The 26,180-nt window shown below is 34.9% G+C and overlaps 1 protein-coding gene and 1 long non-coding RNA gene across 5 annotated transcripts; both read right to left on the bottom strand.

Moving 5' to 3' along the window:
- Window positions 1-13,731: 13,731 nt before the first annotated feature.
- LOC114756766 (uncharacterized) lies at window positions 13,732-17,578 on the bottom strand. The gene is made up of 3 exons (XR_003741501.1): window positions 17,202-17,578; window positions 16,497-16,824; window positions 13,732-14,154 (listed from the first exon to the last, which is right to left on the bottom strand). It is a non-coding gene; the product is annotated as an uncharacterized LOC114756766 (long non-coding RNA).
- Window positions 17,579-20,740, bottom strand: LOC114756764 (methyl-CpG-binding domain protein 4-like protein). Of its 4 annotated transcripts, none has more exons than XR_003741499.1 (7): window positions 20,642-20,739; window positions 20,512-20,571; window positions 20,063-20,426; window positions 19,461-19,654; window positions 19,195-19,354; window positions 18,208-18,384; window positions 17,579-17,964 (listed from the first exon to the last, which is right to left on the bottom strand). XR_003741499.1 is itself a non-coding variant. In XM_028945705.1 (6 exons), the coding sequence occupies exons 2-5, from the start codon at window positions 20,565-20,567 to the stop codon at window positions 19,240-19,242; spliced, it is 729 nt and encodes a 242-aa protein (XP_028801538.1). In that variant the 5' UTR covers window positions 20,568-20,571; window positions 20,642-20,740; the 3' UTR covers window positions 18,096-18,392; window positions 19,195-19,239. The 4 variants fall into 4 exon arrangements, 2 of the variants coding, with proteins under 2 accessions (XP_028801538.1, XP_028801537.1); XR_003741500.1 differs by having other exon boundaries at window positions 18,213-18,384; XM_028945705.1 differs by lacking the exon at window positions 17,579-17,964 and having other exon boundaries at window positions 18,096-18,392; window positions 20,642-20,740.
- Between the last annotated feature and the right edge of the window lie 5,440 nt (window positions 20,741-26,180).

Raw genomic sequence — 26,180 nt, 5'->3', positions numbered from 1 at the left:
CCAACCAAAGATATTAACATAATTTGATCAAATTTTTAAATCCTTCTTTATGTCAACTAACTTGATTAGAAATTTCATAAATTTATTGACCCAAATTAAAATTCTTTTATTTATCCTCATATATATATATATATATATATATTAGATACAAAGGAAAGCAAGAAAACCACTAACCAACTACCCTGTTCCATCAATGTTTAAGGTAGCTAGGACACTCTCAGGGCCCAGGATTAGGAGACCCGGCTACTTGCTTAGAGAATATTTAGCCAAAGCGTCTGCAACTGTGTTGTCATCTCAGGCAACAAGTTGATAGTCCACCCTCCATTCCCGTTTCAGCATCGACTTCACCACCTTAGTAAGGGACTACTCCTCATGCAACTTCGAGGTATCATGCTTTAAGAGTTGGAGAACATCGTAAGAGTCAGTCCTGAGAATTACGTCTCTGAAACCAGCATCCCATGCACACTTCAGGCCAAGAAGACAACCCCAAAGTTCCACAGAGAGGGCGTCGCCAGTTTGCAGACGAGATGTAAAACCTTCTAAAATCCCTCTGTTAGAATTCAGAAGGACTCCTCTAGAGGACGCAGCATTGATTATGTTCAAGAATGCACCATCCATTTTGACATAGGTTTTTCCTTCAATGACAGAGGTTGAAGCCACATTCAAAGTCACTTGATTTGATTCTAAGTTCGCACCATTCAACTTTTGCAAGGCTTTGTTCATGCAACTTAAGATAGTTGTGGCATGATGATACGTGTTGTGAACATCACCCAAACCATTTCCATAGAGGAACTTATTTCAGTTTCACCAAACAAGCCAGTATATGACAACGAGCATTCCTTTCCAATACCTATCATCTCCCTTGATGTTGACTTTCAGATTAAGGCGAAACCAATCCTGTATCAAGGCCATAAAGAAGCGATGGTGGTATTTTGGGTTGATGACTGACTCCCATAACATTTTAACTTGTGAGCAGTCTCTAAGAGCTTGAAGAGCACTTTTTGTCATGTTGTTGCACGGAACATACATTCCATCTTAGTGTAGATGTCGTTTGAATTTTGCTTTATTTGTAATGAGCCTCTCGTAGAGCATAAGCCGAGCAACAAAAGTTTGTACCTTTGGGGGATTCTAAGTTTCCAAATATCCTTCCAAGTGCCTGTGGGCATAATATCAGTCTTGGTAAGACTTCTGTACGCAGATTTAACAGAAAACATCCTGTTCTTCTCTAATTTCCAGTGAGTTTTCTCCGAACCTTGTTGATCAATAATTACTTGAATACCATCTTTAACTTTATTCCAGACTTGCTTGATTCTGCTCCAGGTGTTGGAGCCAAGTCTCTTCATGTCCATCTGAGGCATAAGGTCACTTTAACATCTGTATTTTCCCCTAATGACTTTCACCCAGAGAGAGCTACGGTCATTAACTAAACCCCAGCCCAATTTCATCATAAACGCTTTATTTTGTTGCCTAATATGTCTCATACCGAGCCTACCAAAGCATTTCTCCATGCAAACTTTATCCTAAGCAAGGAGATGCATGTGTCTCTTTTCATTTGAGGAGCCCCAAAGGAAATCCTGAGAGTGTTTTTCAATTTTTTCATAGATAGGGGCAGGCAGATTCACAATTTGCATCGTATATGAAGGAATTACTGAAATAACTGATTTGATTAAAGTATCACATCTTGTGAAGGAAGTTCTAAAGACTTGCCAATTATTGAGCCTGCTTCAGACCTTGTCTATGAGGAATTTGTATGTGTCTGAGTTGACTCTGTCATGGTGTAAGGGGACACCCAAATATTTGCCTAAATTAGTAGTACTTGAGAAGCCAAGGGCATCACTCACTTGAGATGTTCTAGTGTGGTTGATATTTGTTGAGAAGTAAACCTTTGTCTTGTTTGCATTCACTCGTTGTCCAGACGTTGAGCAAAAGATATCCAAACATTTCTTAATCACCTCTACTTGATCCATCATTGCTTCTGCAAACAACATCAAATCATCAGTAAAATATAAATGAGAGATAGGTAGGCCATTCTTACCTAGATTCATCGGTCTCCATCTTTTCAATAGCACTTCCTCTTGAATAAGATAGGCAAGCTTTTCTATACAAATCACAAAGAGATAAGGCGATATTGGGTTTTCTTGTCTCAAGCCTTATGAAGGAATGAATTCCTGTGCTCTGCTTCCTTCCCATAGAATTTGCATGGTGGGTGAGGAGATACACTCATATATAGCCTTACTCATGATGGTAGGAATGCCTATCTCTTGGAGGCACTTGGTAACAAATCCCATCTGACTCTATCACAGGTTTTTTCGAGGTTAATTTTTATCACCATAAAGCCTTTTTTTCCTTTCATATTCCTTATTGAGTGAATCACTTCCTGTGCTACTATGACATTATCAACACTGTTCCGTCTCGACACAAAGTTACATTGATTAGGAGAGATCACCTGAGGCAAACAGGATTTTAAATGGTTAGTAGTAATTTTTGTAATAATTTTACAGATAACATTGCATAAGCTAATAGGACGAAAATTCTGAATAGTCTCCGGGTACTCCTTTTTAGGAATGAGGACAATAAAAGTATGGTTCATCTCCCTTATGTGTGTAGGGTCAGCAAGGCACTATTTCACAACTTTAGTAACTGTAGGCTCTAAGACACTCCATTGATGTTGGAAGGAAAAGGCATTAAGACAATTAAGACCTAGGGACTTGAGAGCTCCCATATTGAAAATGGTCTGCCATTTTCATGTTTATGACTATAGCCTGATCAAGAGGTGGGTAAGACGTGCCATTCCTAAGGTCATACACATTTTGGCTGTCATCTATAAATAACTTTGTAAAAATTCAGTTGCCAAGCTCTTAATTTTGCTTAGGATCTTTAGCCCAAACACTGGCGTCATTTTGGATAGTATCAATTCTATTTCTCTTTTTCCTCCCATTAGCTTGGGCATGAAAATATTTTGTACTCCTATCACCCAAAGAGAACTAAGAGACTTTTGCTTTTTGAGCCTAGAGCAGACTTTCCTGTATAAGGATATCTTCAAGTTCCAACCACAACTTTTTTTGTAAGTTCTCCAAGCTTGAGGAGAGACCAAATTTGTTTACCATTCTATCAATGCCATCCAACCGTCTCATAAAATGGTTCTTCTTTCTTGACGGGTGCCTATAAACATCAAAGTTCCATTTAGTCATGAAATTTTTAACATTTTCTTGCCAATTTGCATTCTGGTTCCACGTTTCTTTAACAAACTGAGGGAAATCATCATGTAGGGCCCAGGAGGCAATGAATCTGAAAATGCACTCTCTTCCCATCTTTACTTGTTTAGGAGACATATAAAGGAGCATCAGACGATGGTCAGATTTGAACCAAGGTAGGTGTCTCACCGATACATCATTGAAGCTCTCCATGAATCTGTTATTTGCTAGAACCTAGTCTATGCGACTTTCACACCCTTCTCTTCCCAAGTATAGAGGGGGCCAGTGCAACCTAAATCATGAAGATTCATATATTTTCCACCCATGAGCAAAAGGATTTATCCACAGACATAGTGTGTTGAGCTATTGAGCACCATTTGGGGTGAAAGAGTGTTGTATTGAAATCTCCACTTATGATCCACGGCCAAGAATCATCAAGTTGACTTCTCTCAAGGCTAGCCCAAAGGATTCTGTGAAGGTTTTGATTTGAACTCGCGTACACTAAGGTAAGGAAAAGTTTATCACTTCCTTTCTCAAGTTCCACATGGATAAATTGTTCAGAGGTACTAATAACATTTATGTTAATCCCCACATTATTCCAAGCTATCCAGATACCCCCTCTGTACCTGATAGCATCAATAGTATAAGAATGTTCAAAGTCTAAGCTTCTGCATCTTTTCTGAGCTTGGTCTCCACAAGCCTTAGTCTCTAAAAGAGCTATAAAATCAATAGAATACCTTCTACATAACTCTTTGATAAGTCCTAGGAAGGCTCGGGACCCTTACCTCTACAATTCAAAAGAGGCCATTTATTTGGTCTCTGGTTGAGGGGATTCATTGCTTACAAACCCCTGAGAATGCATGATAGGAATAGTAGGAGGACCTTTCAAAAAGTTATCCAGTTTAAAGCTTGTGTCAGTATTTGGGTCACCCTTTGAAGTTTTCACCACCTAATATGTTTTCCTCATCCATAGGCTCACATAAGATGTCTTTAGACAATATGTTGAACGAGTTCGATGAGTCCAGAAAATGGTTAGAAGGCCCAGATGGCTTTACAAGGACAGAATTGACCGACGAAGGAGAAGTTAAGACTTTCCCATTTCCTTTTTGAGATTTTTTTCGTATCGTTTACTTTATTAGGTTGATATACTGGGAGCCACACCTAGTTTTTTGTCTGATCCATCCCTCTGTTTTTTGTAGTGATAGATTTATGCAATGGTAATTTCCTATTCTTTTCATCATATTTCGTCCTACCTACATTAACAGCACTGGAATCCCGTACGTGATTGCCCTGCTTCTCTATCTGTGAAAATCTCTCCATTTGCAAGTTCTTCGCTCCCCTACTCACGGGGTTCCCAAAAATACTTCTTCTTCATCACTGAACAAATTCTAGGTCTCGAACACCTCTATTGATGGCGGCGCTAGTGAACCTCCTACTATTTTACATGCTTCCAGAGTAATCCTGCCACGCTTCTCACTGTGAGGAGCTTCATTATTCTCAGCCTCTGTTGTTGCCAATGATATCCCAGCTTGGCTATCTTGCATTATTTCACTTGAATCGTCAGGAAATAGCGTGTCTCTCTTTGATGTTTTCAGTCCTAAGGTCTGTGGAGGAGTATTCTTTTCATCTTGATGTGGTTTCCTCGCTTGTTGTAAATTCATGTTACATTCTGTCTCCTTTTCTTTCTCAGGGCTGGCATCTTTATGATGTCCATGCATACCATAAGAAAAGCATATTAGGTGAAGGCCTTCATATTCGATACACCTTCTCGTATCGAAGATAGTTATATCAAATTTTAATCGTTTGTTAGGTCCAGTTGGACACATAAACTGGCATACCGGCCTGTTTTACTGGTGTAAGTACTGCGATCCACTTTCAAAGTTTTCCTGATGAGAGCTCCTATTTTCCGCAAGCTAGCCAGATTGAAAAATTCTAGTAGGAGCAGAGGAATCCTTACCTGGGCCACTATGTTCTTCTGTGTTTCTACCTTCCAGGGGTCGAAGTTCAATCCCCATCTTTGGACTCCAATATATCTATCTCCTAACATCCACGGTCCATTCTAGTATATCGCTTCCATGCCTGCTTCGTCATCAAAAGACACCACGAAATAGCCATTATCGTGTCCAGTAGTAAAGGACTCTGTCGTTTTCCATAGCCTCTCTAACCCCACCTTCATAACCCATAGCGGAATAGATTTTCTAAGCAAATGAACGATCAATGACTTCCTCTAAGGGGCACACCAAAGTTCATGTTCCTCTTTAAATATCTTTAGAATCAGAAAGTCGTTATCATCCTCTTTCACCGCCTCTTTTGATTCGTTGAAATTACCTATATCCGATACATCACAGAAGTCATCTTTTAAGCCATTCATATATTTGTTCCATGCATTGTCAAAGACACCACAACCCTTGCTATCTTTCAACACAGTCCTAGATCGAGGCCCATTAACTTGTCTTTGAAAGAAGGGGTTTTTTCTGCGGATTCATCCATTCCCTGATTTTTCTGATCCTCTATTTGCCATGGTTTGAATTTTTTTTGTAACCGTGTTGCAGATAAGCCATTTGCTGTTCCTCCAAGCTCTTCCATTTCAAAGCGTCCGTCATCCATAGTACTTTATTTATCCTTATATTAATCCATAACAAAACATATCAAAATCTATGATTTTCATTCTATATTGAATATTTGAGAAACAAAAATTAAAATAAATACAAAAGAAAAGAAAATGATTGAAATAGATATGTTTCGATTTCATTCTATATTAATTTTTAAAAAACTAATCAGAATAGAGATTCTCACATTTCATTGTATATTGTATATTGATCTAAAATAAATGTTTTCACATTCTTTTTCAGCACCGGATCTAAAAGGGAAGTCTTCCAATTTCATTCCATATCTGATCACAAAAAAGAGAAATTTATCATTGGTAAAGGGAAATAAAAAAGGGGCTCCTCTCATAACCCCAAAAAAAAAAAACTCATCACAATATATAAGGGAAATAATCTCTTCTCATAAAAAAAATATATATAACAATATATAAATGGGTTAAGGTGCATTCCACATCCCGAAGTAGTTTTTTCAAGTGCATCAAACACTCTAACCAATTTTTTTAGGTATATTCAGTACCCTAAAATATTTCTTAGTGCAATTGATTCGCAACCTTTTCTTGACCTTGGAGGTTAAATCAAAATTTTATCCAAAGATTGCACTATAGGGTGCAACCCTGGGTTGTTTCACTTAAACGGAGCCTTAATGAAATCAACCTAAGCTAACTTACATATCATGCAATTCAAACTAAACATAAAGAAGCGGTTTTGGTTTTTCGAAAACATTAAGTGTATTGAACTGAATGATAAACAAAATATTTTTGGATTTTAGGGAAATGAGAAATGAATGATGATAAACAGATAACCAGACAATGATAAAAATCCTCTTGAAAGTGTGCTCAGGCTGTCATAGTTCAAAATCAATTGATATGGGAGAAGAAATCACTAAGTTTCAAAATGATAAACTTTAAAGTACTCCTTAAGTCCATGATCTTAATCAATGGAACTCCATTTCTCAAGATCCTGTGAAGTGCTCTTAGTGTGTGTAGAAAGATTGATTAATGCAATAGGTCAAATGTAATCAAAATCAACTAAATATCCAGACACAACGGTGTAAGAGAAGAGAGAATCTAAAGATCACAACTGACATACATGATACTTCATATATTTAAACTCAAAAGTTCTACAATAACCAATCCACTACACAAATGAATATCCAAAGCTGATTACCACTATAATCAAGTAGTTCAACTACAAATTACAAATCCTAAACCTAGAAACTCATAAATTCATAGCTAAACTAGGATTAAACTACTCCCCTTCTTAGCTTATTGAACTCCAGCCATTGCTACCCCTTCAAGAGGAAGAGAAACGCCTAACCACACATAGAATCTAAAGCATCTCAACTAAGAATGAATATGAGATTCCTATAGTAGAGGTTTGACAGTGGAAAATGGAAGAGATTAGGGTCAAATGAGAGAAGGATGAGAGAGAATAGAGATGAAGGCTATGATAGGAGTAAATGATGTCACTTACACTGAAATAGCTTTTCTAAACCGGTAATGAGGTGTATAGGTCGGTTTGTGTGAGTGGGTAGGTAAAATTTTCGAAAATGGTTTGGGTCTGGGTTGCTGATTTGAAGAGTTTGTGACGGCAAAGGTATGGTTTCGTCACAGCGAACCATGGCTAAGAGGTCTCTAATGGAAGTTCTATATTTTGCCATGGCAAAGGCATGAGTTTGCCACGACCAAACCTGGTAGAGATGTTAATGTTGCCTCTTGTGTGATGCACTTCCTTAGTCTTTACTCTTGGCTCTACTTCTTGAGTCCCCTGAAATAAAAAATAATGGTTTGAGGTATCGATTGTCCCAAAAATCAATTGAATGCAATTAATAAATAAATATAACAATTTTACCCTCAAACAACACTAACTTAAAGCAAACACTCTCAATCTCAATTAAGCACAAATATCATTAAAATGAGCCAAAAAGTGTAACAAAAGCCTAGAAAATGTCATCAAATAATATAAATAATTTGAGTTCAATCAAATTCCCCCACACTTAGACCATTGTACTCCTGGACAAAGCCCACAAATATTCAAAAAGGTACATGTGCAATGAGAAATACTAACATGCTTAAAGATGAGAGTAGAAAATTAGTAAGAAACCCCCCTGGAGATTGACAACAGTAAAACAAAGATACGCTAAGAAATTAAACACTGTGGGTATTTAATCCAAAACATTGAGCAAAAGAGATTTATCTCAAGGGTATGTATTTAGCTCTCAACTCACTTATCTTGGGATTATTTCACATTAAATATGTTCAGTCCAATCTCTACCATAAGCTTGTGATAATTCTACCTCTCCACCATAAGAACCACAAATTGCAAATCAAGAGGACTTTTAGGGTCTGTAATGGTTGGTGAAGGTTAAGTGAAATGGATGGAATAAAAGAGAAAGAAGGATTGAGTACAAGCATTACAATTATTCTATCCATGAAACAAACATAAAGGTTTCCGAAGAAAGGAGTTAAAGTTTTTCAAGATACCAAATCCTTTTTCTCTTATTTTTTTTATTTTTTTCTTTGGCTTTTCTACTATTTCCATGCCTTTTTTTTTAACAAGAAACTAGAGCTGTGTCATATCCAGTAATATGGCATTTAGGAATAGGGATATTCCTAAATAATTAAGGGTCAAAAATGACAAAGGGAAATAGAAAATTTTGGTGGAAAATAATTATTATAATTTTCCAAACTAATTATGAAAAGTTTGACTAATTAAGGAAAATTGGTCAAGAATGATTATGGAAAAATATTTTCAAGCCTCAGAAAATTAAGAAAAAATAAGGATGATATTCTTTGAGAATTATATGGGATTATAAAATTGTTTTTATGACTAAATTGCCCTTAGAGAAATTATAAAGGAATTTAAGGGCGATTTAAGCTAGTTTAAGGTCCTTTGTTTGGAAAATTCCAAATAAATAATTGGAAGGAGAATAAAATCCCAAGAAAATTCCTATGACATCCCAAGGAATTATAAGAGGTTATGGAATTAAAAGAAGACCCTCAAGTATCCAAGATTTTTCCCAGTTCCTTTGAAAATAGGAAAAATCACTAAAGAGAAAGAAATTAGTTTTCTTTTTTTATTTAATTATTGAAAAATTAAATTTGAGATAAATTAGTAATCTCCTTCTTAACTACATCAAGGATAAGAGGGTTCGGTCGTCTTTGGGGTTGCCTCACTGGTTTTGATCCCTCACTAAGAAAAATCCTATATGTGCAAATAGCTGGACTAATTCCAGGAATATCCGCTAAGGTCCACCCTATTGCCCTCTTATGCTCCCTTAAAACAGATAAAAGTCTCTCTTCCTCACTATCAGATAGCGAGTTAGCAATGATAATAGGTAATTGCTCATTAGACTCAAGGAAAGCATATTTCAAAGTAGGGGGTAGGGGTTTCAAATCAAGTATGGATGGTTGCACAACAGAAGGAATCAATTTATGAAGTTCAAGAGAGAACAGATTACTCCCCTTTCCTTAACCAATGATAGCTCTGGCTGAATATGATCAGCTTTGCAATCTCCTTCCTCTCAAGCGTTGAACTAACTTCAAGTTGATCTACAGCTGCAACCGCCTTGGAGGGATTCTTCTACATATCATCTCCATTATCTTCAACTAAGCATTGAGTTCCATCATTCTCCATTGCAGCATCAGCTTCCACAATGCTAGGGCAATCTGAAATATCAACAAAAAACCTTTCCCTAAGCGGTTTATCACTGATAATAGAAGAATCACAATTCGAATTTGAATCAGTCAATGATATAGAGAATGTATGCCGGATGGAAAGCATGCAATTAACTACAGTACAGCCAAGGCATGTCACGTCACCACCACATGAACAAGTAGAAAGAGATGAAAAAGAAGAAATAGATTCATCCTCATCAGCAAAATCAGTAGAGTAAACGTCAGAGCAAAAAGAATCATTTTGCAATTCAATTTCAGAGCAAGCATCCTCAACAGCAATGTCTATCATATTAACACCCAAAAGTGAATAGTCCTCATAAGGATGTTTCATTGCTTCCATTGTAATGGTGTCCTCTTTCATGCTAATCATGGTATTAGCAGTCCTTAAGAAAGGTCGACCAAAGATTAGTATAGTGTCATTTACGAGCTCAGAAGACATGTCAAGCACATAGAAATCACTAGGAAAAACCAATTCCTTAACTTGGACCAAAATATCCTCAATAATGCCTTCAGGATACCTAATAGTCCTATCAGCCGGTTAGAGTACAACAATAGTAGACTTGAGTCTTGACTCTTGACTCCTACTGAAGTGTAAACAGACTTAGGCATGACATTAATGGCTGCTCCTAGATCTAGCAAGACTCCCCCTATAGTGACTTTTCCTATAGTGCAAGGGATGGTGAAAGATCCAGAGTCTTGGCATTTTACTGGGATTTGAGGTTTAAACAAGGCAGACACATTAGAGGGCAATTGGACTCTCTCATTAGGTTTAAATCTCCTCTTTTGTGTACACAGCTCTTTTAGAACTCTTGCATATTTAGGAATCATTTTAATCAGGTCAAGCAAGGGTATGTTCACTTCTACCTTCCTAAAAGTCTCAAGCAACTTATGATCTTGCCTTTCATTACCCATTTTTACATTTTTCAAGTAAGGATGAGGAAAAGGTAGTTCATTGATGTTTACCTCCTTACCTTCTTTGCTCAAAGCTCCATGCTTGCTTGGTTTAGATTCCTTTGTATTCCCCTTGCCATCATGCTTGGTAGTGGACTTCTTCCGTCACAATTTCATCTCCTTGGAGCTTTCAGAATTCTTGACCTTTATAGGTGATGATGGCAGCTCATCACAAGCAATCTCCTTATCAACATTCTCATCCTCCCCTTTATTAAATTTTACTTGCTTCCCACTTTGAAGAGTGATAGCATTCAAACCCTTAGGGTTTATAACAATGTTGGGGGGAATAGTGCCGCTGCTCCTAGCTTGCTGCTCACTCATGTTATTAGATAGCTGAGTTACATATAAATTGATATTCTCGGCCTTTGTCTCCCAATGCTACATCCTTTTCTCTAGGGAACTAAATCTGGCATCATTTTAAGAGGAGTCTTGTTGAATCAGAGAAGCCAAAGAGTTGAGCTGATTGGGATTAGAAGTCCTTTCTTCTTTTATCAAGGCCATCATGTTTTGTAGGAGTTGATTTGTGTCTTCTTTCAGAGGAATGGTCAAGGCCATGCATTGGTTTTGGAAGTGGTTTGAGGATGAACCAGCTCCTCCACTCTTCTAACATCTGTTTTGAGGTCTACTATCTTTATTCCTCCAACCAAGTTGAGGGTTTGCTGTCTACCCCTTGTTATAAGTATTAGAGTAAGGGTCCCACTTCTGATTTCAACGACCCTAGAAAACTGCAAATACTTCTTCATACTGACCTGGACAGACACTAGAAATATGCATAACCGAACCACAAGTAACTAGGGGTAGTAATATACATAGGGGGTGGTGGTCAATGAACACTCATATTCTTCAACTCCGCAGTGATAAGGGATAATTGAGAAGTCACCTTGCTCTCCAAAGAATCAACTTTTGACTCCAAAGTGTCCATTCTTTTGTTATGAATGGTAGAAGCTCCTAATTCATATGCTACTCTAGTGTCTCTTACACCATATTGCTGATGATTCAGGGCCATTTTTTTGATCAGTTCCCAGGCCTCTTTAGCAGTGGAGTCTATCAAAGATCCTCCTGTTGCAGCATCTAACATACCCTTCTCTTGGTTCTTCAACGCATCATAAAAATATTGCATAAATTGTTCATCCGGAATCTGATGGTGTGGGCATCATGAGAGTAGATCTTGGAATCTATTCCAATAGTCATAAAGAGACTCATCATAATCTTGCTTAGCCGAATAGATCTCCTTTCTCATTGATGAAGTTTGAGAAGCCAAAAAGTATTTCTCCAAGAATGCTTTCTTTAAGTTCCCTTAACTGTGATATGCATCAGCCATATGCCTTAGAAGGCTCATATACCACTCTCGAGCTTTACCCTTTAATGATAAATGGAAGACCTTCCACAGCACTTGGTCTAACGATGCTCCCATAGGCTTCATGCTCTGACAAACCATAGAAAGGGACTACAAGTGGAGATATGGATCTTCTCCTATCAAGCCATGAAATTTTGAAAGTGAGTTAATCAATAAAACTTTAATTTCAAAGTTAACTTCAAAATTTGGACATGTAGCAGTAAAAGGGTCAAAATTTGGACATGCAGCAGTAAAAGGGTCAAAGTTAACTTCCCTAATTGTTCTTCTTCTAGGGTGCCCATTATTTTCTCCTGCTCTCTCTTGTTCTCCATTCCCTTCGTTGCAACCGTTCCTCAATTGGTTGGCATTAGGGTTAGGATCAAGTGGGTTAGATGGTAAATCAGCCATGATCTCTTCTTTAATAGGTTCACTCTCACTGCTAGATAGGCTAGATTCCACAAAGATGTTTTCTTGTTCAACCACTAATTCACTTGTCCCCTCAACTCTCTTTTCTCTTCTTATCTCTCTAAGTCTTCTCTCAATCTCTGGGTTAAAGGGTACAAGCTTGGTTTTGTGTGGCATGTAAGGACAAGGTCACAGAGACAGAGCAAACAAAATTGACTTACAGCACACAAAGTCAGATAAAAGTATGAATTGTGATGGATGCAAGTGTATGTATGAGTATGGGTGTGTATGCATAGAAAGAAAGGCCAAAAGGGTCAAGTTTCAAAAATGTCTAGAAGGATTCACCACTGCGAAAGTAGAAGTATGCGGCAACGAAACTGTCCTAAGACGGTTTATAAGCTGAATATAGTAGGTTTGCCACGGCGAAAGCAAGAGTTGGCCACGGCGAAGGTGTTCTAAGAGGGATACTCATGAATTTTTACTCGTTGGCCGTGGCAAAAACAAGAGTTGGCCGAGACGAAAGGTCACAAAGAGCCTGAGAAGTCCTGGACGATGCAAATGCAAAGTGTAAATGCAGAAAGATGTAGAAAATCAGTATATTTGTTTGTATTTTCTAAGATTTTGATGCTAAGCAAAATAAAGACCTCTACTATGAACAAATATGATCCTAAGCTATCTAAAATGCAACCTAAAAAGGCGTAAAACCTCGATTGACAGAAAATATGACACAAGCTAACCTAGAGAACCAATTTCTTGGCTCCCCGGTAATAGCGCCATTTGATTCGCAACCTTTTCTTGACCTTGGAAGTTAAATCAAAATTTTTATCCAAGGATTGCACTATAGGGTGCAACCTCGAGTCGTTTCACTTAAACGCAGCCTTAATGAAATCGACCTAGGCTAACTTAAATGTCATACAATGCAAATTGAACATAAACAGGGGGTTTTGGTTTTTCAATAACATTAAGTGAATTGAACTGAATGATAAACAAAATATTTTTGGATTTTAGGGAAATGAAAAATGAATGATGATAAACAGATAACCAGACAATGATAAAGATCCTCTTGAAAGTGTGCTTAGGTTGTCATAGTTCAAAATCAATTGATATGGAAGTAGAAATCACTAAGTTTCAAAATGATAAACCTTAAAGTACTCTTTAAGTTCAGGATCTTAATCAAAAGAACTCCATTTCTCAAGATCCTGTGAAGTGTTCTTAGTGTGTGCAAAAAGATTGATTAATGCAATAGGTCAAATGCAATCAAAATCAACTAAATATCCAGACACAACCACGTAAGAGTAGAGGGAATCTAAAGATCACAACTGACATACATGATACTTCATATATTTAAGCTCAAAAGTTCTATAATAGTCAATCCACTACACAAATGAATATCCAAAGTTGATTACAACTATAATCAAGTAGTTCAACTACAAATTACAAATCCTAAACCTAGAAACTCATAAATTCATAGCTAAACTGGGATTAAACTACTCCCCTTCTTAACTTATTGAACTCCAGCCATTGCTACACCTTCAAGAGGAAGAGAAACACCTAGCCATACATGGAAATCTGAAGTATCTCAACTAGGAATGAATCTGAGCTTCCCATGGTGGAGGTTTGATAGTGGAAAATGGAAGAGATTAGGGTTAGATGAGAGAAGGATGAGAGAGAACAGAGATGGAGGCTGTGACAGGAATGAATGATGTCACTTACACTGAAATAGGTTTTCTAAACCGGTAGTGAGGTGTACTGGGTTGGTTTGTATGAGTAGGTAGGTAAAATTTCTGAAAATGGTTTGGGTCGGGTTGCTGATTCGAAGAGTTCACCACAACAAAGGTATGGTTTCGACGTGGCGAACCATGGCCGAGAGGTCTCTAGTAGAAGTTCTATATTTCGCCATGGTGAAACCTGGCAGAAATGTTAATATTGCCTCTTGTGTACTGCACTTCCTTAGTCTTAACTCTTGACTCTACTTCTTGAGTGTCCTGAAATAAAAAACAATGGTTTGAGGTATCAATTGTCCCAAAAATCAATTGAATGCAATTAATGAATAAATATGACAATTTTACCCTCAAATAACACTAACTTAAAGCAAACACTCTCAATCTCAATTAAGCATAAATATCATTCAAATGAGCCAAAAAGTGTAACAAAGACCTAGAAAATGTCATCAAATAATATAAACAATGTGAACTCAATAAGCAATTTTTATACTCAACAATTTAAGGTGCCAGATGCACCAAAAAATAATTTAGGATGTTGAATGTATCCAAAAGAATAACTTAAGGTATTAGATGCACCAAAATATAATTTAGGGCATTGAATGTTCCTCAAAAAAATTTTCAAAGTGCTAAATGCATTTTAACCATGTCTAGATATTCTCTGATTTTATTGAATATTGAATATTAACTCAATATATAAAGTGATTCTCACATTGTGTTCCAGTACTACAGATCTTACACTAGTCCAAAAAAAAAAGTACTACGGATCTTTCAGCATCGTGCTCTAATAATTTAATCAATAAATAATAATATAAAAATAAGACCCGAAAGAAATTATGAGCTGTATTTTTAGATTTTAAATTGTAATTCCAACTAATACACATAATTAACAAAAGTATTTTAGAGAAGACAACATCTATTTATTACAAATAACTAACTTAACAAACTTTCTTAATCTACTCAAATTATTCTGTTTGCTCTTATATTAAGGATTGGATGTAGTATTTTTTTAACTAAGCATACACACAAATTTAAATACTCACTCACCCTTAAAAATTAATAAAAGACTTATTAAACTTAAAAATACATTAAATGATGGGAAAAAGATGAGAAAATACCTTTAAATATACAAAATCCTCTATTAGTACTAGTGAAAAGCAAAAAGTTATATCAAAACAGGAGTACTGATATGGCATTTCTAAATGTTGGCAAAAGACAAGCTTGCCCTTAATAAATTGACAAAAGAAAAAACAATGCAAAAAGCAAGTTAAAATAATCCATTTATTTATTAAGTGTTGTTAACTTATATGAAAGAGTTGTCAACACGTCTAATAAGGGGGCAACATGTGATTTATTTTAGTTTTCCAATGGGTTTGCCCTATAATGAATTTTGTTAAGAAAATTATTGTCAATATATTTGGAAGAGTTGTCAATGGCTTTAATTAGCTGGCAGCATGCTATTTGTCTAAGTTTACTTATTGGTTTGTCTTATAATGAATTTTTCTGATTACTTGTTCTCAATACATATAAAAGTGTTGTTAATATATTTAAAAGAGTTGTTAACATGTCTAACAAAGTTGTAATGAATTTTCTGGATTACTTGTTGTCAATATATATGTAAAAGTGTTGTTAATCTATTTGGAAAATTTGTCAAAGCTCCTAACAAAGTTGTAATGAATTTTTCTAATTTTTGGTTGTCCATACATATAACATTGTTAATTTATTTGGGAAAGTTGTCAATGCCTGTAACAAAATTGTTAATATATTCATGCCTGTAACAAAGTTTTTAATACTTGTAGTGAATACATATAAAGCCATTATTAACTAATAAATATTACAAAATTCAAGTAGTATGTTTCAAATACAAGTAGTCACCAAATACTACGTAGTTGTCAAAAGGCTTGATAAAGTAGTAACTCTAAATAAAGTAGTAACTCTAAAAATATAATATATTGCATGAGTAGATTGAATATAACATATATTACTAGAAACAACAACATTATAGCTATTAATAACTTTATGTTAGTGATTAACTACAAACCAGACTTTTCATGGCAATAACAAAATTTCCTATATTAGATTAAGCATTAACAACAATGAGCTCCTTGCATTTAGGGGCACCTAAGAAATGGTAAAGGCCTACCTATGGCTGAAAAAAAACCATAAAAAAAAACCAGTCATAGAAACCATATGAATCTCAAAAAATCACAAAGAATTGACCAAAGATTTAGCAAATGGGATATTGTTCATGCTTCTACAAAAAAGTAAATGTTGAACTTGATGGATCTTGTTAGCAAATCCACCTCATAAGTGGCTTCCTTCTGTTAGTCGATTGTTCTAAACACAAAGCTCTTAGCAATAAAACATGAGAGAAATCGTATGGCATGAGATTCTGTTAGCAACCAAAAAAAAAAATCATCAATCATCATCTGTCTCTTTGATTGATCATCTTTTTCATTGTCTCCCCTCCAAATTTGGACTTCCACCACAAATAAATTTTAAAATCCAAATCATGAAAATAATCTAAAATCAATCCTAGCTTAAATAAAAAATCGTCTTCAACCCATATCTAAAATGGAGAACACAGAGTGAAGAAGACGAAGCACCTGATTTGAAATGGAGAAGATGAGAAATCAAAGAGGACGAAAGTGAACACTGTAGAGGGAAAATCAGCTTTCAATGGTGGTAAGAAATTGATGAATCACCAGCATCATCTTCACTAGAACAATCATCACCGTCACAGAACCAGGACAAAGAGCCATCACATCTCAGAAGGAATCGTACTGAAGAAGATGAATAACAACCACATCATCAATATCGCAGGACCAGGTGGAAGAGCACAGCGTTGTCTGCTATCACCGTCTCCATCCGTCATTGCCTTTGCCGTCAATCTCATGCCATCCTCCATCATGCTCAAAGTCGTACTTGGTTTTTCTGGTTTTTGAGGAAGGGTGAAGGGGAGGAGAGAAGAAAATGAAAAGAAGGTCATACAAGTAAACTGATAACATTTTGAAATTCCAAAATTGGTATGCAGGAAGGAATTTGGCATTTGTGAAATTTGAGGCACTTATTTGGGATTTCATAATTTTGAAGGTATTTATATTTCTTTTTCCCTTGAATGATTTTACAGCATATAAAATAAATATATTAATATTTATGTAATTTTATACTTCCTAACTATTTCGTAATAGTTATTAGATTGTTATATACAAGTTAGTGTAAGCAAAACAACATATATCTATATCTATATATATATATATATTATTTAATCAAATCCAGATTATATATATGTATATGATACTTATAAATACCTCTCACCATTAGCTTAGTTGATTTGATGTAGAACTTGATCTGAATGATAAGGAGCTGTGAATCCAAGAACATTGTTAGAGAAAGCAATACAAAAAATCTTTCAACTGGTGATTGGACACAATAATGACTAAAATGTAATCGTCACTAGTGGGGAATCCTCAAAGAGTGAGCAGATAAGAGATTAGAGTATTGCTCCAGACTTAATATACCATATATTATTTTTCACCATCAAAAAATTAACTTCAATTAACTTAGTCAATTACTCACCTTGGACTGAATCCAAAATGATTACGAGCTACACTCGTAATATTTATGAATTATCTTAATAATATCTAACTAGTTATAATAATAATAAAAAATATCTCAGTTACAAGTCTTCAAAAATAAATAATCTCATACATTAATAATCATTATGTTATGAAACAATTATTTTCACCCAGCACGATATACTAGTAATATGGTAAACAAGGAGACCGATCCAATGAGGCACAATCTTTGGGCCTGATTGTTATTTGGGAACGTACAAATTCCTTTATTCACCGCAACGTAGATAGGGTTTAGATGCTGTGACTTCGGGCATTCCATTTCAGACAACCAGATAGGCAATGGCTGCATGTGGTTGAGCCTTCTAATTTCAATACTGATTGCGGTAAATGGATGGTGGTCTAGAAATCTCCTTTTCATCTAGCGTTTTCGAAAGGAAACAGCCGATTTTATTTCGAACGGTTCTTGCGCATCTTGATGATGATGATGATGATGATCCTATACATGAATACCATATACATGCATTTTAGGCCTTCCCAAAATTAAAGACCCAGAAAAGCGATCATGACATAAATGATAGAACACTGCTTAGAATTGACCAAACAAAAACTAGTTAGAACACATCAGCATACAGCAAAAACATTTAAACGATGTTATAGCAATAAATATGGCTGAGTTTTCAACTAAAGTAAAAGAGGTAGAATAGAAGAGTATTGCTGTTCACGGGCAAATACTCATTACATTACCCTTAGTGAAGTCTAATAAAAGTCCACTAGATAGTCATTCTCCAAGTCAACCACCAAAAACATCAGCTTTACATGAACCAGAGTTAAAATTCTTCAAGAGTTCCTACTTTCATTTGTCAATAAAAGATCTACAAGTCAGCAACCTAAGCTTCAAAACCATAGCCATGTGCACCTGTAACACTTTGCATCATAACAAAGATGCAAGAGTCATTAGTAAACTTGTCATAATCAAATGTGGCAGCAAGGAAGCAACGCTGACATGTTACTTGGTCCTCCAAAACCTACTATAAAAGCCCACAGCCAGTCTAACGACATGCTTGAACTAGAAAAGAAATCCCAAATATTTAGGTCTACAAATGAAACTCAAATCCTAATATTTAAATCTATACCCTAAAATAAAATCTCACTTTCTTCTATGCAGAGACGGAGCCAATAATATGGTCATTGAAGGCGAGTGTTCTGTGAAAAAGCCAAAGTCCTAGAAATGATTAGCACGCCCAAGAGTAGAATGTTGTGCTTGCTCCAACAATATCATCTAACTAGTCATAAGAAGATATGCAAATTTTGGAAAACAGAGCAAACACTTAAAATGTTAATCAATATTCTCAAGCAGCTGTTGGGAAATACATCCAATGGATAAAGCCGGAGAAGCAAAACTCAGTAAATAACAAGCTAATTATTTGTTTGCTCTCTCAATGTGGACACATAATTTTCTGATGATACGAAACTGTCTTCAGTTGATTACCAAACATGAATTTAAATGCCTGATCACCCAGATTGTCATCTAAAATATTAGCATTTAAATAAGATTTAATCACTAGATTTGCAACAACTTCAAACAACCACTTCAGCTTATGAAAGTCTTGCCATTATTAAACATCAGGATCAGCGACTTGGAAAACAACTTAAAACCTTGCAATGTTTATAAGTAACACGTCATATGGGACTCCTAAAAGCTTAATCTTTTCTACCATTTACTTGCCTCAAAATAATTGCAGGTGTCTTCCCAAGAGACACAGGCACTCCATCAACTGCCCCTCGTTTCACAAAGAAACTCCCAATAACGAGTTAGCATATGATCCTCCGGCTTCACATCATTCCACATCCCATTACAAAATATAGCATATGCGTCAGCTGCATACCTGGTTGAAATAGAATCGATGTTAGTTAGGCTAGCATCAATTCGAGAAAAAATGGCTAAAATATATGAAAAATAAGCTAGAAAGCAAATGGCATCATCTAACTTACCTGCCAACACCATATAGTTGGTGCACATGTGTCCAACTTTTTCCTAAATACTCTTGAGATAAGCGTTTTAATTTTTTTGTCCTTTCGTGTTGGAAACCTAGACTTCTGATTTCCTTTTCCAATACATTAGAAGGGACTTGAATGCATGTTTGTGTTGGGAACAGATCAAAAAACTTTGAAATAATTCCTCTAACCTGCATTACAAAACTCTCTTTTATGAGTAATTACTGGAATTATATCCATTAAACAAAAATATATGTGATTACTATGTTTTGAGAATGCGGGATGCATGTAATTGAGATGAGATAATATGAAACATATACCAAGCAGTTATAAATAAGGGGAAAAAAGGACACTAACCTTATGATGATCTCATTGAATCTAAAGGAACCTGCTTCATCTTTTTCGAAGATTTAAAGAAATGATATTTTAACTAATATTGCTTGAGATAGACTAATTACATATGAACTTACATGTATGAATTAAATATGTCCAAATTTAAATAACATGATATGAACATATGGAAACACCAATGAGATTAAGATTCAAAGGAAAACACCGATTAAAATTAAATGGTAAAAAAGGGAGATGCATAAATTTACCTGCTTTCCACTGGTACGATTTAGCAGCATACAAAGAGCCAACACCCTCCAAGGATCATGAGTATGATCCTCTTGGATAAGAGGAGGCTCATATCGTGGAGGTTTCCAAGTATTATTCGGAGCTTTTCTTTTGTAGGCATCCTTCTTTTTCTCACCAGCGTTAAGAGGTTTGGGTTTTGACTTTCTCTCATCCACGCTCTTTTTCTTATCCGAACCCTTTTTCTTAACTACACCCACACGCTTTTTCTTAACCACACCCTTCGAAAGAGGAGGTATGTTGGCTCTGTAGTTACTATTAACAGGTATAAGCCTGGATGGTGCCGTACGGGTAGCAAATCCCGGCTTCCATGGATCAACTTTGCCTCTACAGATAGAAGGGCAATGATTCGTTATTTTCCTAAGAATATTGATATTTCAAAGGAGCAGAGAGACTGACGACTTATACATACGTGAATGCGAAGCGGGCGAAGGGATTCGAGGAATCGTCCACACTAAAACCCTCCATGATCCTAACAGCAGCAGAAAATCATGTTTAAGAAAGAGATAACCATTTTGACAAGAAAAAAGCTGAGAGGGTACCTGAGACGATCGGAAACTTCTCGACGACGGTGGTTTCAACTTTCAACCCTGCCGCAGCGGAACTGAGAGGGGAACTCCGAATTATGCAATAGGGAAAGTGGGATTCGCACCTCAGATTGGAAACGTGGCAACGTCTCTGTTTTCCATATTGTTTCAGAAACCCTTCTAAAAACCTTAAACCGTTCGATTTGAATCATATGTCAGCGGATGGCTGATCATAAAATGACATTCCCGTTGGTTTTCTTTTTCCTCTACCCGTGAAAAATGAAAGAATCATAACTTATTATTGGGTGAAATATTTTTTCAAATATATTCAGCATTTTAAAATATTTTATGATATATCTAACACTCTAAAATATTAATTTAAGTATATCCAGGGTCTTAAAATATTTTTTTAGTACATTTAGTACTCTCAAGTATTTTTTTTTAAGTGTAGTAGCACCAAAAATATTTTTGGTGCATCCAACACTAAGACAAAAAAAAACATTTTAAGGTGTTAGACGCACGTGAAAAATATTTTTCACGTGCTAGATACATCCAAAAAAATGTTTCAAGATGCTGTATACGCCTTAACCCAAATTATTTTTAATTACTGGCTGTATAATATCCTATGGCTAAAATAATTTTAAATCCTCATCATAAAAAATGTTAAAAACATTTCAAAGCTAAGTCTTAGAATTTGAGTGTAATTTCTAAAACTAATTTTTCTCTACAATCTAAATTAATCACCTTTATAATTTAATTTCTCTTTTGAAAGCAGGGTTTGTCATTTTCATACAATTATGCTTCGGATTCTGTTTATGTTTTAAATGTCAAATCTAATAATTGTTTTTTAATTATTTTTTATGAATTATAATTAATTATTAAAAAAGTATCATTATTTTTTAATTGCAAAACGTAACATCCCAATTTTATTATCTATTAGATTTAAGTAAATATTTATTATGATCCACTTAAAAAAGATCGAATATATATAAGCAACTAAAATAACTATAATTTTATGTATGTGTATATGTGTGTGTGTATATATAAGAAAATGAATAAAATAGCAATTTTGAGAAGTCCTACATCGACTAAATAATGAAGGGAATCTAACGGCTTAACTCATTCGTTTGATAGGTCAAACTGGAGCTACAAACTCACTGCTCCATGACCTACGTTTTATCTCTTAACATCTCTTTACTTTAATTCTTTTTATTTCTTTGGCATATATAACATGATAATTAATTACTTGGCATCATAGGCATTCATAACATAAATTACATAATAGGAGAATTACATATTGAATAATAATATCATTCATTAACATCAATAATTCTCCACTTTCTTCTCCTTGCTTCTCATGCCATTATTGCCCAACATTGATTGACATAAATGGTTGGTTAGGGAGGGGTGAGATTCGGGAGAATCTCAGTAGCAAACATTACTACATGCATACACAAGATGAATGCTAGTGTGTGGTATGTAGTTTTCCATAAACTTAAGTTAACCAGTGACATGCCACCATATTTATGCTTAGTATAAAAATGCATGGCCATGAAAACATATTAAAAACAATATTTCCAGTAATAGTTATCATGTCACAATATCATACAAACATCAACAAAACAAACCAACATATAAGCATACCACATCAAGCACATAAAGAGTAAGTTCACCACCTTATACTTCAAGTTTCCTCTTGCTTTTCCTTTGACTCCCTTGACTTCCCAACTATAATAGCTTTCGATCAATGTCAATCAAAAATCTTTTTAGATGTTCCAAATTTCTAAACATAGTCATAATGATCACAAAATCTATTAGGACCAAGATACTACATAAGGTTCAAGACTATCTCTCTTGAACTTAGCCTCTTTCCCTTAAGTTTTAGATTAATGTTCTAGCTTTGTAAAAATTGTTCTCTTAGGGTAATCCTACACAATTTTTTCCAAGGAATCCAAATATCCACTTAGATTTATAAAAATCCAACTCCTTTTCCAAAAATTAGTGTTGGCCGAATAGGGGGGTTTGAAATCCAAAAATCCCAACTTTAATTCCAATGCTTCCAATACTTGTTCTTTAGGTTTACCTTACACCATTTTTCATTTTAAATCTATTGGAAGCCTTAGAATCATCAAAATCACATCCTAGGATACAAAACTTAAACTGGCCGAACACTATCCTTCCTTAAACAATCATAAATTCTTTCACATATCAACACAAGACTACTTGAAAAAACCTTGAGCCAATATGTTTTATTAGATATATCATCAAAGTCATCCTCCCCTAAGCTTATATAAATTTGGCCAGCACCTCCCCTTAGGGGATCCCACATAGTTCAACAATCAAACTCAAGAATACAAAGCAAAATACAAGGTAGAACATAAAACTAACCTTGTATCCAAGCTTAGGTAGATGGTTTCCTCTTGATTCATCTTCAAGAAAATATTTTGCAAGATTTTTTCCTCTTAAACTCATGTTGGCCAAAAATATGTAGGGGGAGAGGCTCTATTTATAGCCAAAAATTTGGCTTGAATGGACCAAAATACCCTTGGTGGCTAATAGAAAGAGTAAGGGCAATTTTGGAACTTTAAGTAGACTTTTACATCACCATTGCATTATCTTCTTGCATCATCCTTACCTCATTCTTCTAGAAGGTGCTAGGTGTCACAAAAGTGGTGGAGGAGAAGGGAGATTAGATCCTAGCCATTAGATCAAAACTTGTTCCCTAAGTTTCCTCTTACTTTACTTGGCCCACGTTTCTCCAACTTTCTTTATAGTCTTTCGGAGTTCAGAAAATTCTTCTATCTACTTTATAAATTCTTTTTAATTCTAGAGAATATCTATGAATTTTCTCAAGCCATAACATTTCCTTTAAGTTTTACATAAAAATCATTTACTAAAATACCCTATTAACAGCATAACTGGCTTTATATTTTATTAAAACCATTCCGCTAACCTTTTGGTTGCATGAATATTTTTATAAATTAGCATAATCTTTCAACCATCTAATCTCATTTTTGTGTACATTTTTTAGGTCTCTTGCTATTTTAAATAATTACCTCAAACAGTGTACTTTTTACTAGTCATAACCTTATAAATTCCATTTAAACTATCTCAGGGGTATTTTCATCATTTCTTTTTCACAAAAGAGTCTTATAATATGATTTTCTTTTTTGAAATTTTCTTAGAATTTTCTGTGTACTTTCTATTTTTACCCCTGATAGCCGTAACTTTCTGAATTTACGGTTTTACCCCTGCTTAAGCTCAACCTCATAAAACCATCTCTTTGAGGCTTCTAACTTAACGTTTGGCTTGTATCTATCCTCTTTTCTCTCTTTGGGTCTTCGAGACTTTAGTGGAACCTCTAACTTTGATCACACTTTAGCCCCTTAAAACTTTCACCTTGCAGTTTAGTCCTTGAAACTGCTTTAACTTCTTGTCTCGTCTTTAGGACCTCTGCTAATACGGGTCTGGTAGCCTATCCAATTTAGACTACTTCTGGTACTTCTAGGCCCAAAAGTCGGGATGTTACATTTACAAGTTTGTGAATTGTTGGATCGGGCTGCAATTTAGTCAACTGATCTAGTTTCAACTGTTGGATAGTCAATTCGATCTCTAAGTTACAAGTTATTAGATATGTTTTTAATTTATATTTTTAGATTTGGTAGATAGAATACTAAATAATAGATTAGCGTTTTTAAATTCATTCACCGTTGGATTAACCCGAAATTTAGAGAGTAGACTTGTGACATGTAAGACATTAAATTCAATGGTTGGATTAATAATTAGACTTCTACAAAAAGAATAAATTAACTCATATTGAGATTGTTTGTCTAAATTCACTGAAAATAGAACGTAAGTTATAAATTGAGGGTTCTTTATCTAGGTTATGAATTTGGTAATTCAAATGATATAATTTAATAATTAGAGATAACATAAGTTAAGGGAATCTAAGAATTGAATCTAAATCCTCATATATATGTTCTTACCCTAAACCTTAGAAAAAGAGTTTAGAGCTAGAATTTTGAGTAACAGTTGAAGGTATTAGAGAGAGAGAGAGTTAAAGACTAAATTTGTGAGTAGTTTACTTTAATACTGTAAATATAATGTATTAATTTCATTTGTAGATGTAAATACTACTATGGCATTTTTTAGTACAGGTCTTGTTTGTACTTGATTGTTAGTTAGGAGCCCAAGTAACTAAATTTCTATCTTTTACCTACTCTGGTATGAAGTCGGTGAGTGGTTTTATAACCACTTTTTGTATACGTATATTATGCTTTGTATGAAAGGTATTATTTTGAAATTTTTTTAATTACGTATATAAATATGTTATTGTGAACCTTGTGCATCTGATATGGTTGGGGGGAGGAGATGATTGGAGTATGCAGATATATACATGCCACATGGTATTGACCTCCATACGAAACTCTATGGTTGACAACTATTATTGTCTCACTAGTTCTTCAAGAGACTACGAAACTCTACTAGTTCTTCAAGGGAGATCCATGGTCCACCAAGTGCTTTGTGGTCTTTGGCCAGTCCATATCACTCATGTAGTGAGCTTGTCAGAGTAGCCAGTCAAATGGAAAAAACTTAGCCCACGTATGCAGTCAACAGAAATAAGGAGGATCTAAGGATGGATTTAGAATCATGGATTACACACAACATGAGATTTTCATTGATATTTATATCTTTTAAATAAATGAAAGGTATGTTATCTTTTTTGAAATTATCAGCTATATGATATTGGCAGAAATATTTGACTTATATGGTTATTATGAGTTTAACTGTTGAATAAATGTCTATTGATTGTTATTGACTCTGTGTATCCCACCTGACACCTCGCTAACCTATGGTAGTGTGTGTCATAGATAGAGATTTAGTTATTGAGACATTGTCTAATCCTTGTTGTTTAATATTTTCTAAGTGAAAGCTTGAGAGGAGGGATGATAAGGAAGACTCAGGAGGAGTAAAACTACATTAGTGACTCATAATGGCTCCTCGATTTATGAGTTATGTTGTTTCCTGCATTGTGCCACCTTAGGACAAACTGTTTTTAATTAATTCATGTATTATTATGTTTTATATCCTTTGGTTTGTACTGTTGTGGTATGCGTGTTGGTAGTTGGTCAGAAGCCTAGGATCGTATGTGATTTGTTTATGAATTTATTATAAAATATGAATTAATATTTAATTTTTACTATTTTGATTTATGAGCTATATTATATATTATTTTATAACCATATTAGATTAGAATAATCTTTTTTTACATAGTTTGTATTTGAATGAGTTAAGAAAAATTCTTTATTCATGATAGGATATATGATTGTGTGCTATTCTTTTCTATCATGGATAACATGATTGTATAATTAGTTAGTGTATATGATTGTGATATAATTTGAGTTTGTATTTAGTATGATTTTGTTATAAAAAGTTACTTCTTAAAGTTACTATAAAAAGGTTAAATTTATTTATTTTTATTTAGGAAGGTTGTTTCACAAAACCTATTTATTTTGAATTTCATAGAAATATTTAATTAACTTATAAAATCTGA

This window comes from Neltuma alba, unplaced genomic scaffold, assembly GCF_004799145.2.
Source record: "Neltuma alba isolate B1F8T4 unplaced genomic scaffold, ASM479914v2 tig00010489_pilon, whole genome shotgun sequence".
In the NCBI taxonomy this organism is placed as follows: Eukaryota; Viridiplantae; Streptophyta; class Magnoliopsida; order Fabales; family Fabaceae; genus Neltuma; species Neltuma alba.
The sequence above is the reverse complement of the archived record's forward strand: the minus strand, read 5'-3'. Positions and strand labels throughout refer to the sequence as shown.

Bases quoted from the DNA above. Each gene is read 5' to 3' on its own strand.
- LOC114756764 (XM_028945705.1), bottom strand. From the start codon at position 20,567: ATGGAGGGTTTTAGTGTGGACGATTCCTCGAATCCCTTCGCCCGCTTC. The intron at 20,427-20,511 runs GTATGTATAAGT...TTCTATCTGTAG, and splicing joins TTCGCCCGCTTCGCATTCAC to AGGCAAAGTTGATCCATGGA. The intron at 19,355-19,460 runs GTAAGTTAGATG...TATTTCAACCAG, and splicing joins CAACTATATGGTGTTGGCAG to GTATGCAGCTGACGCATATG.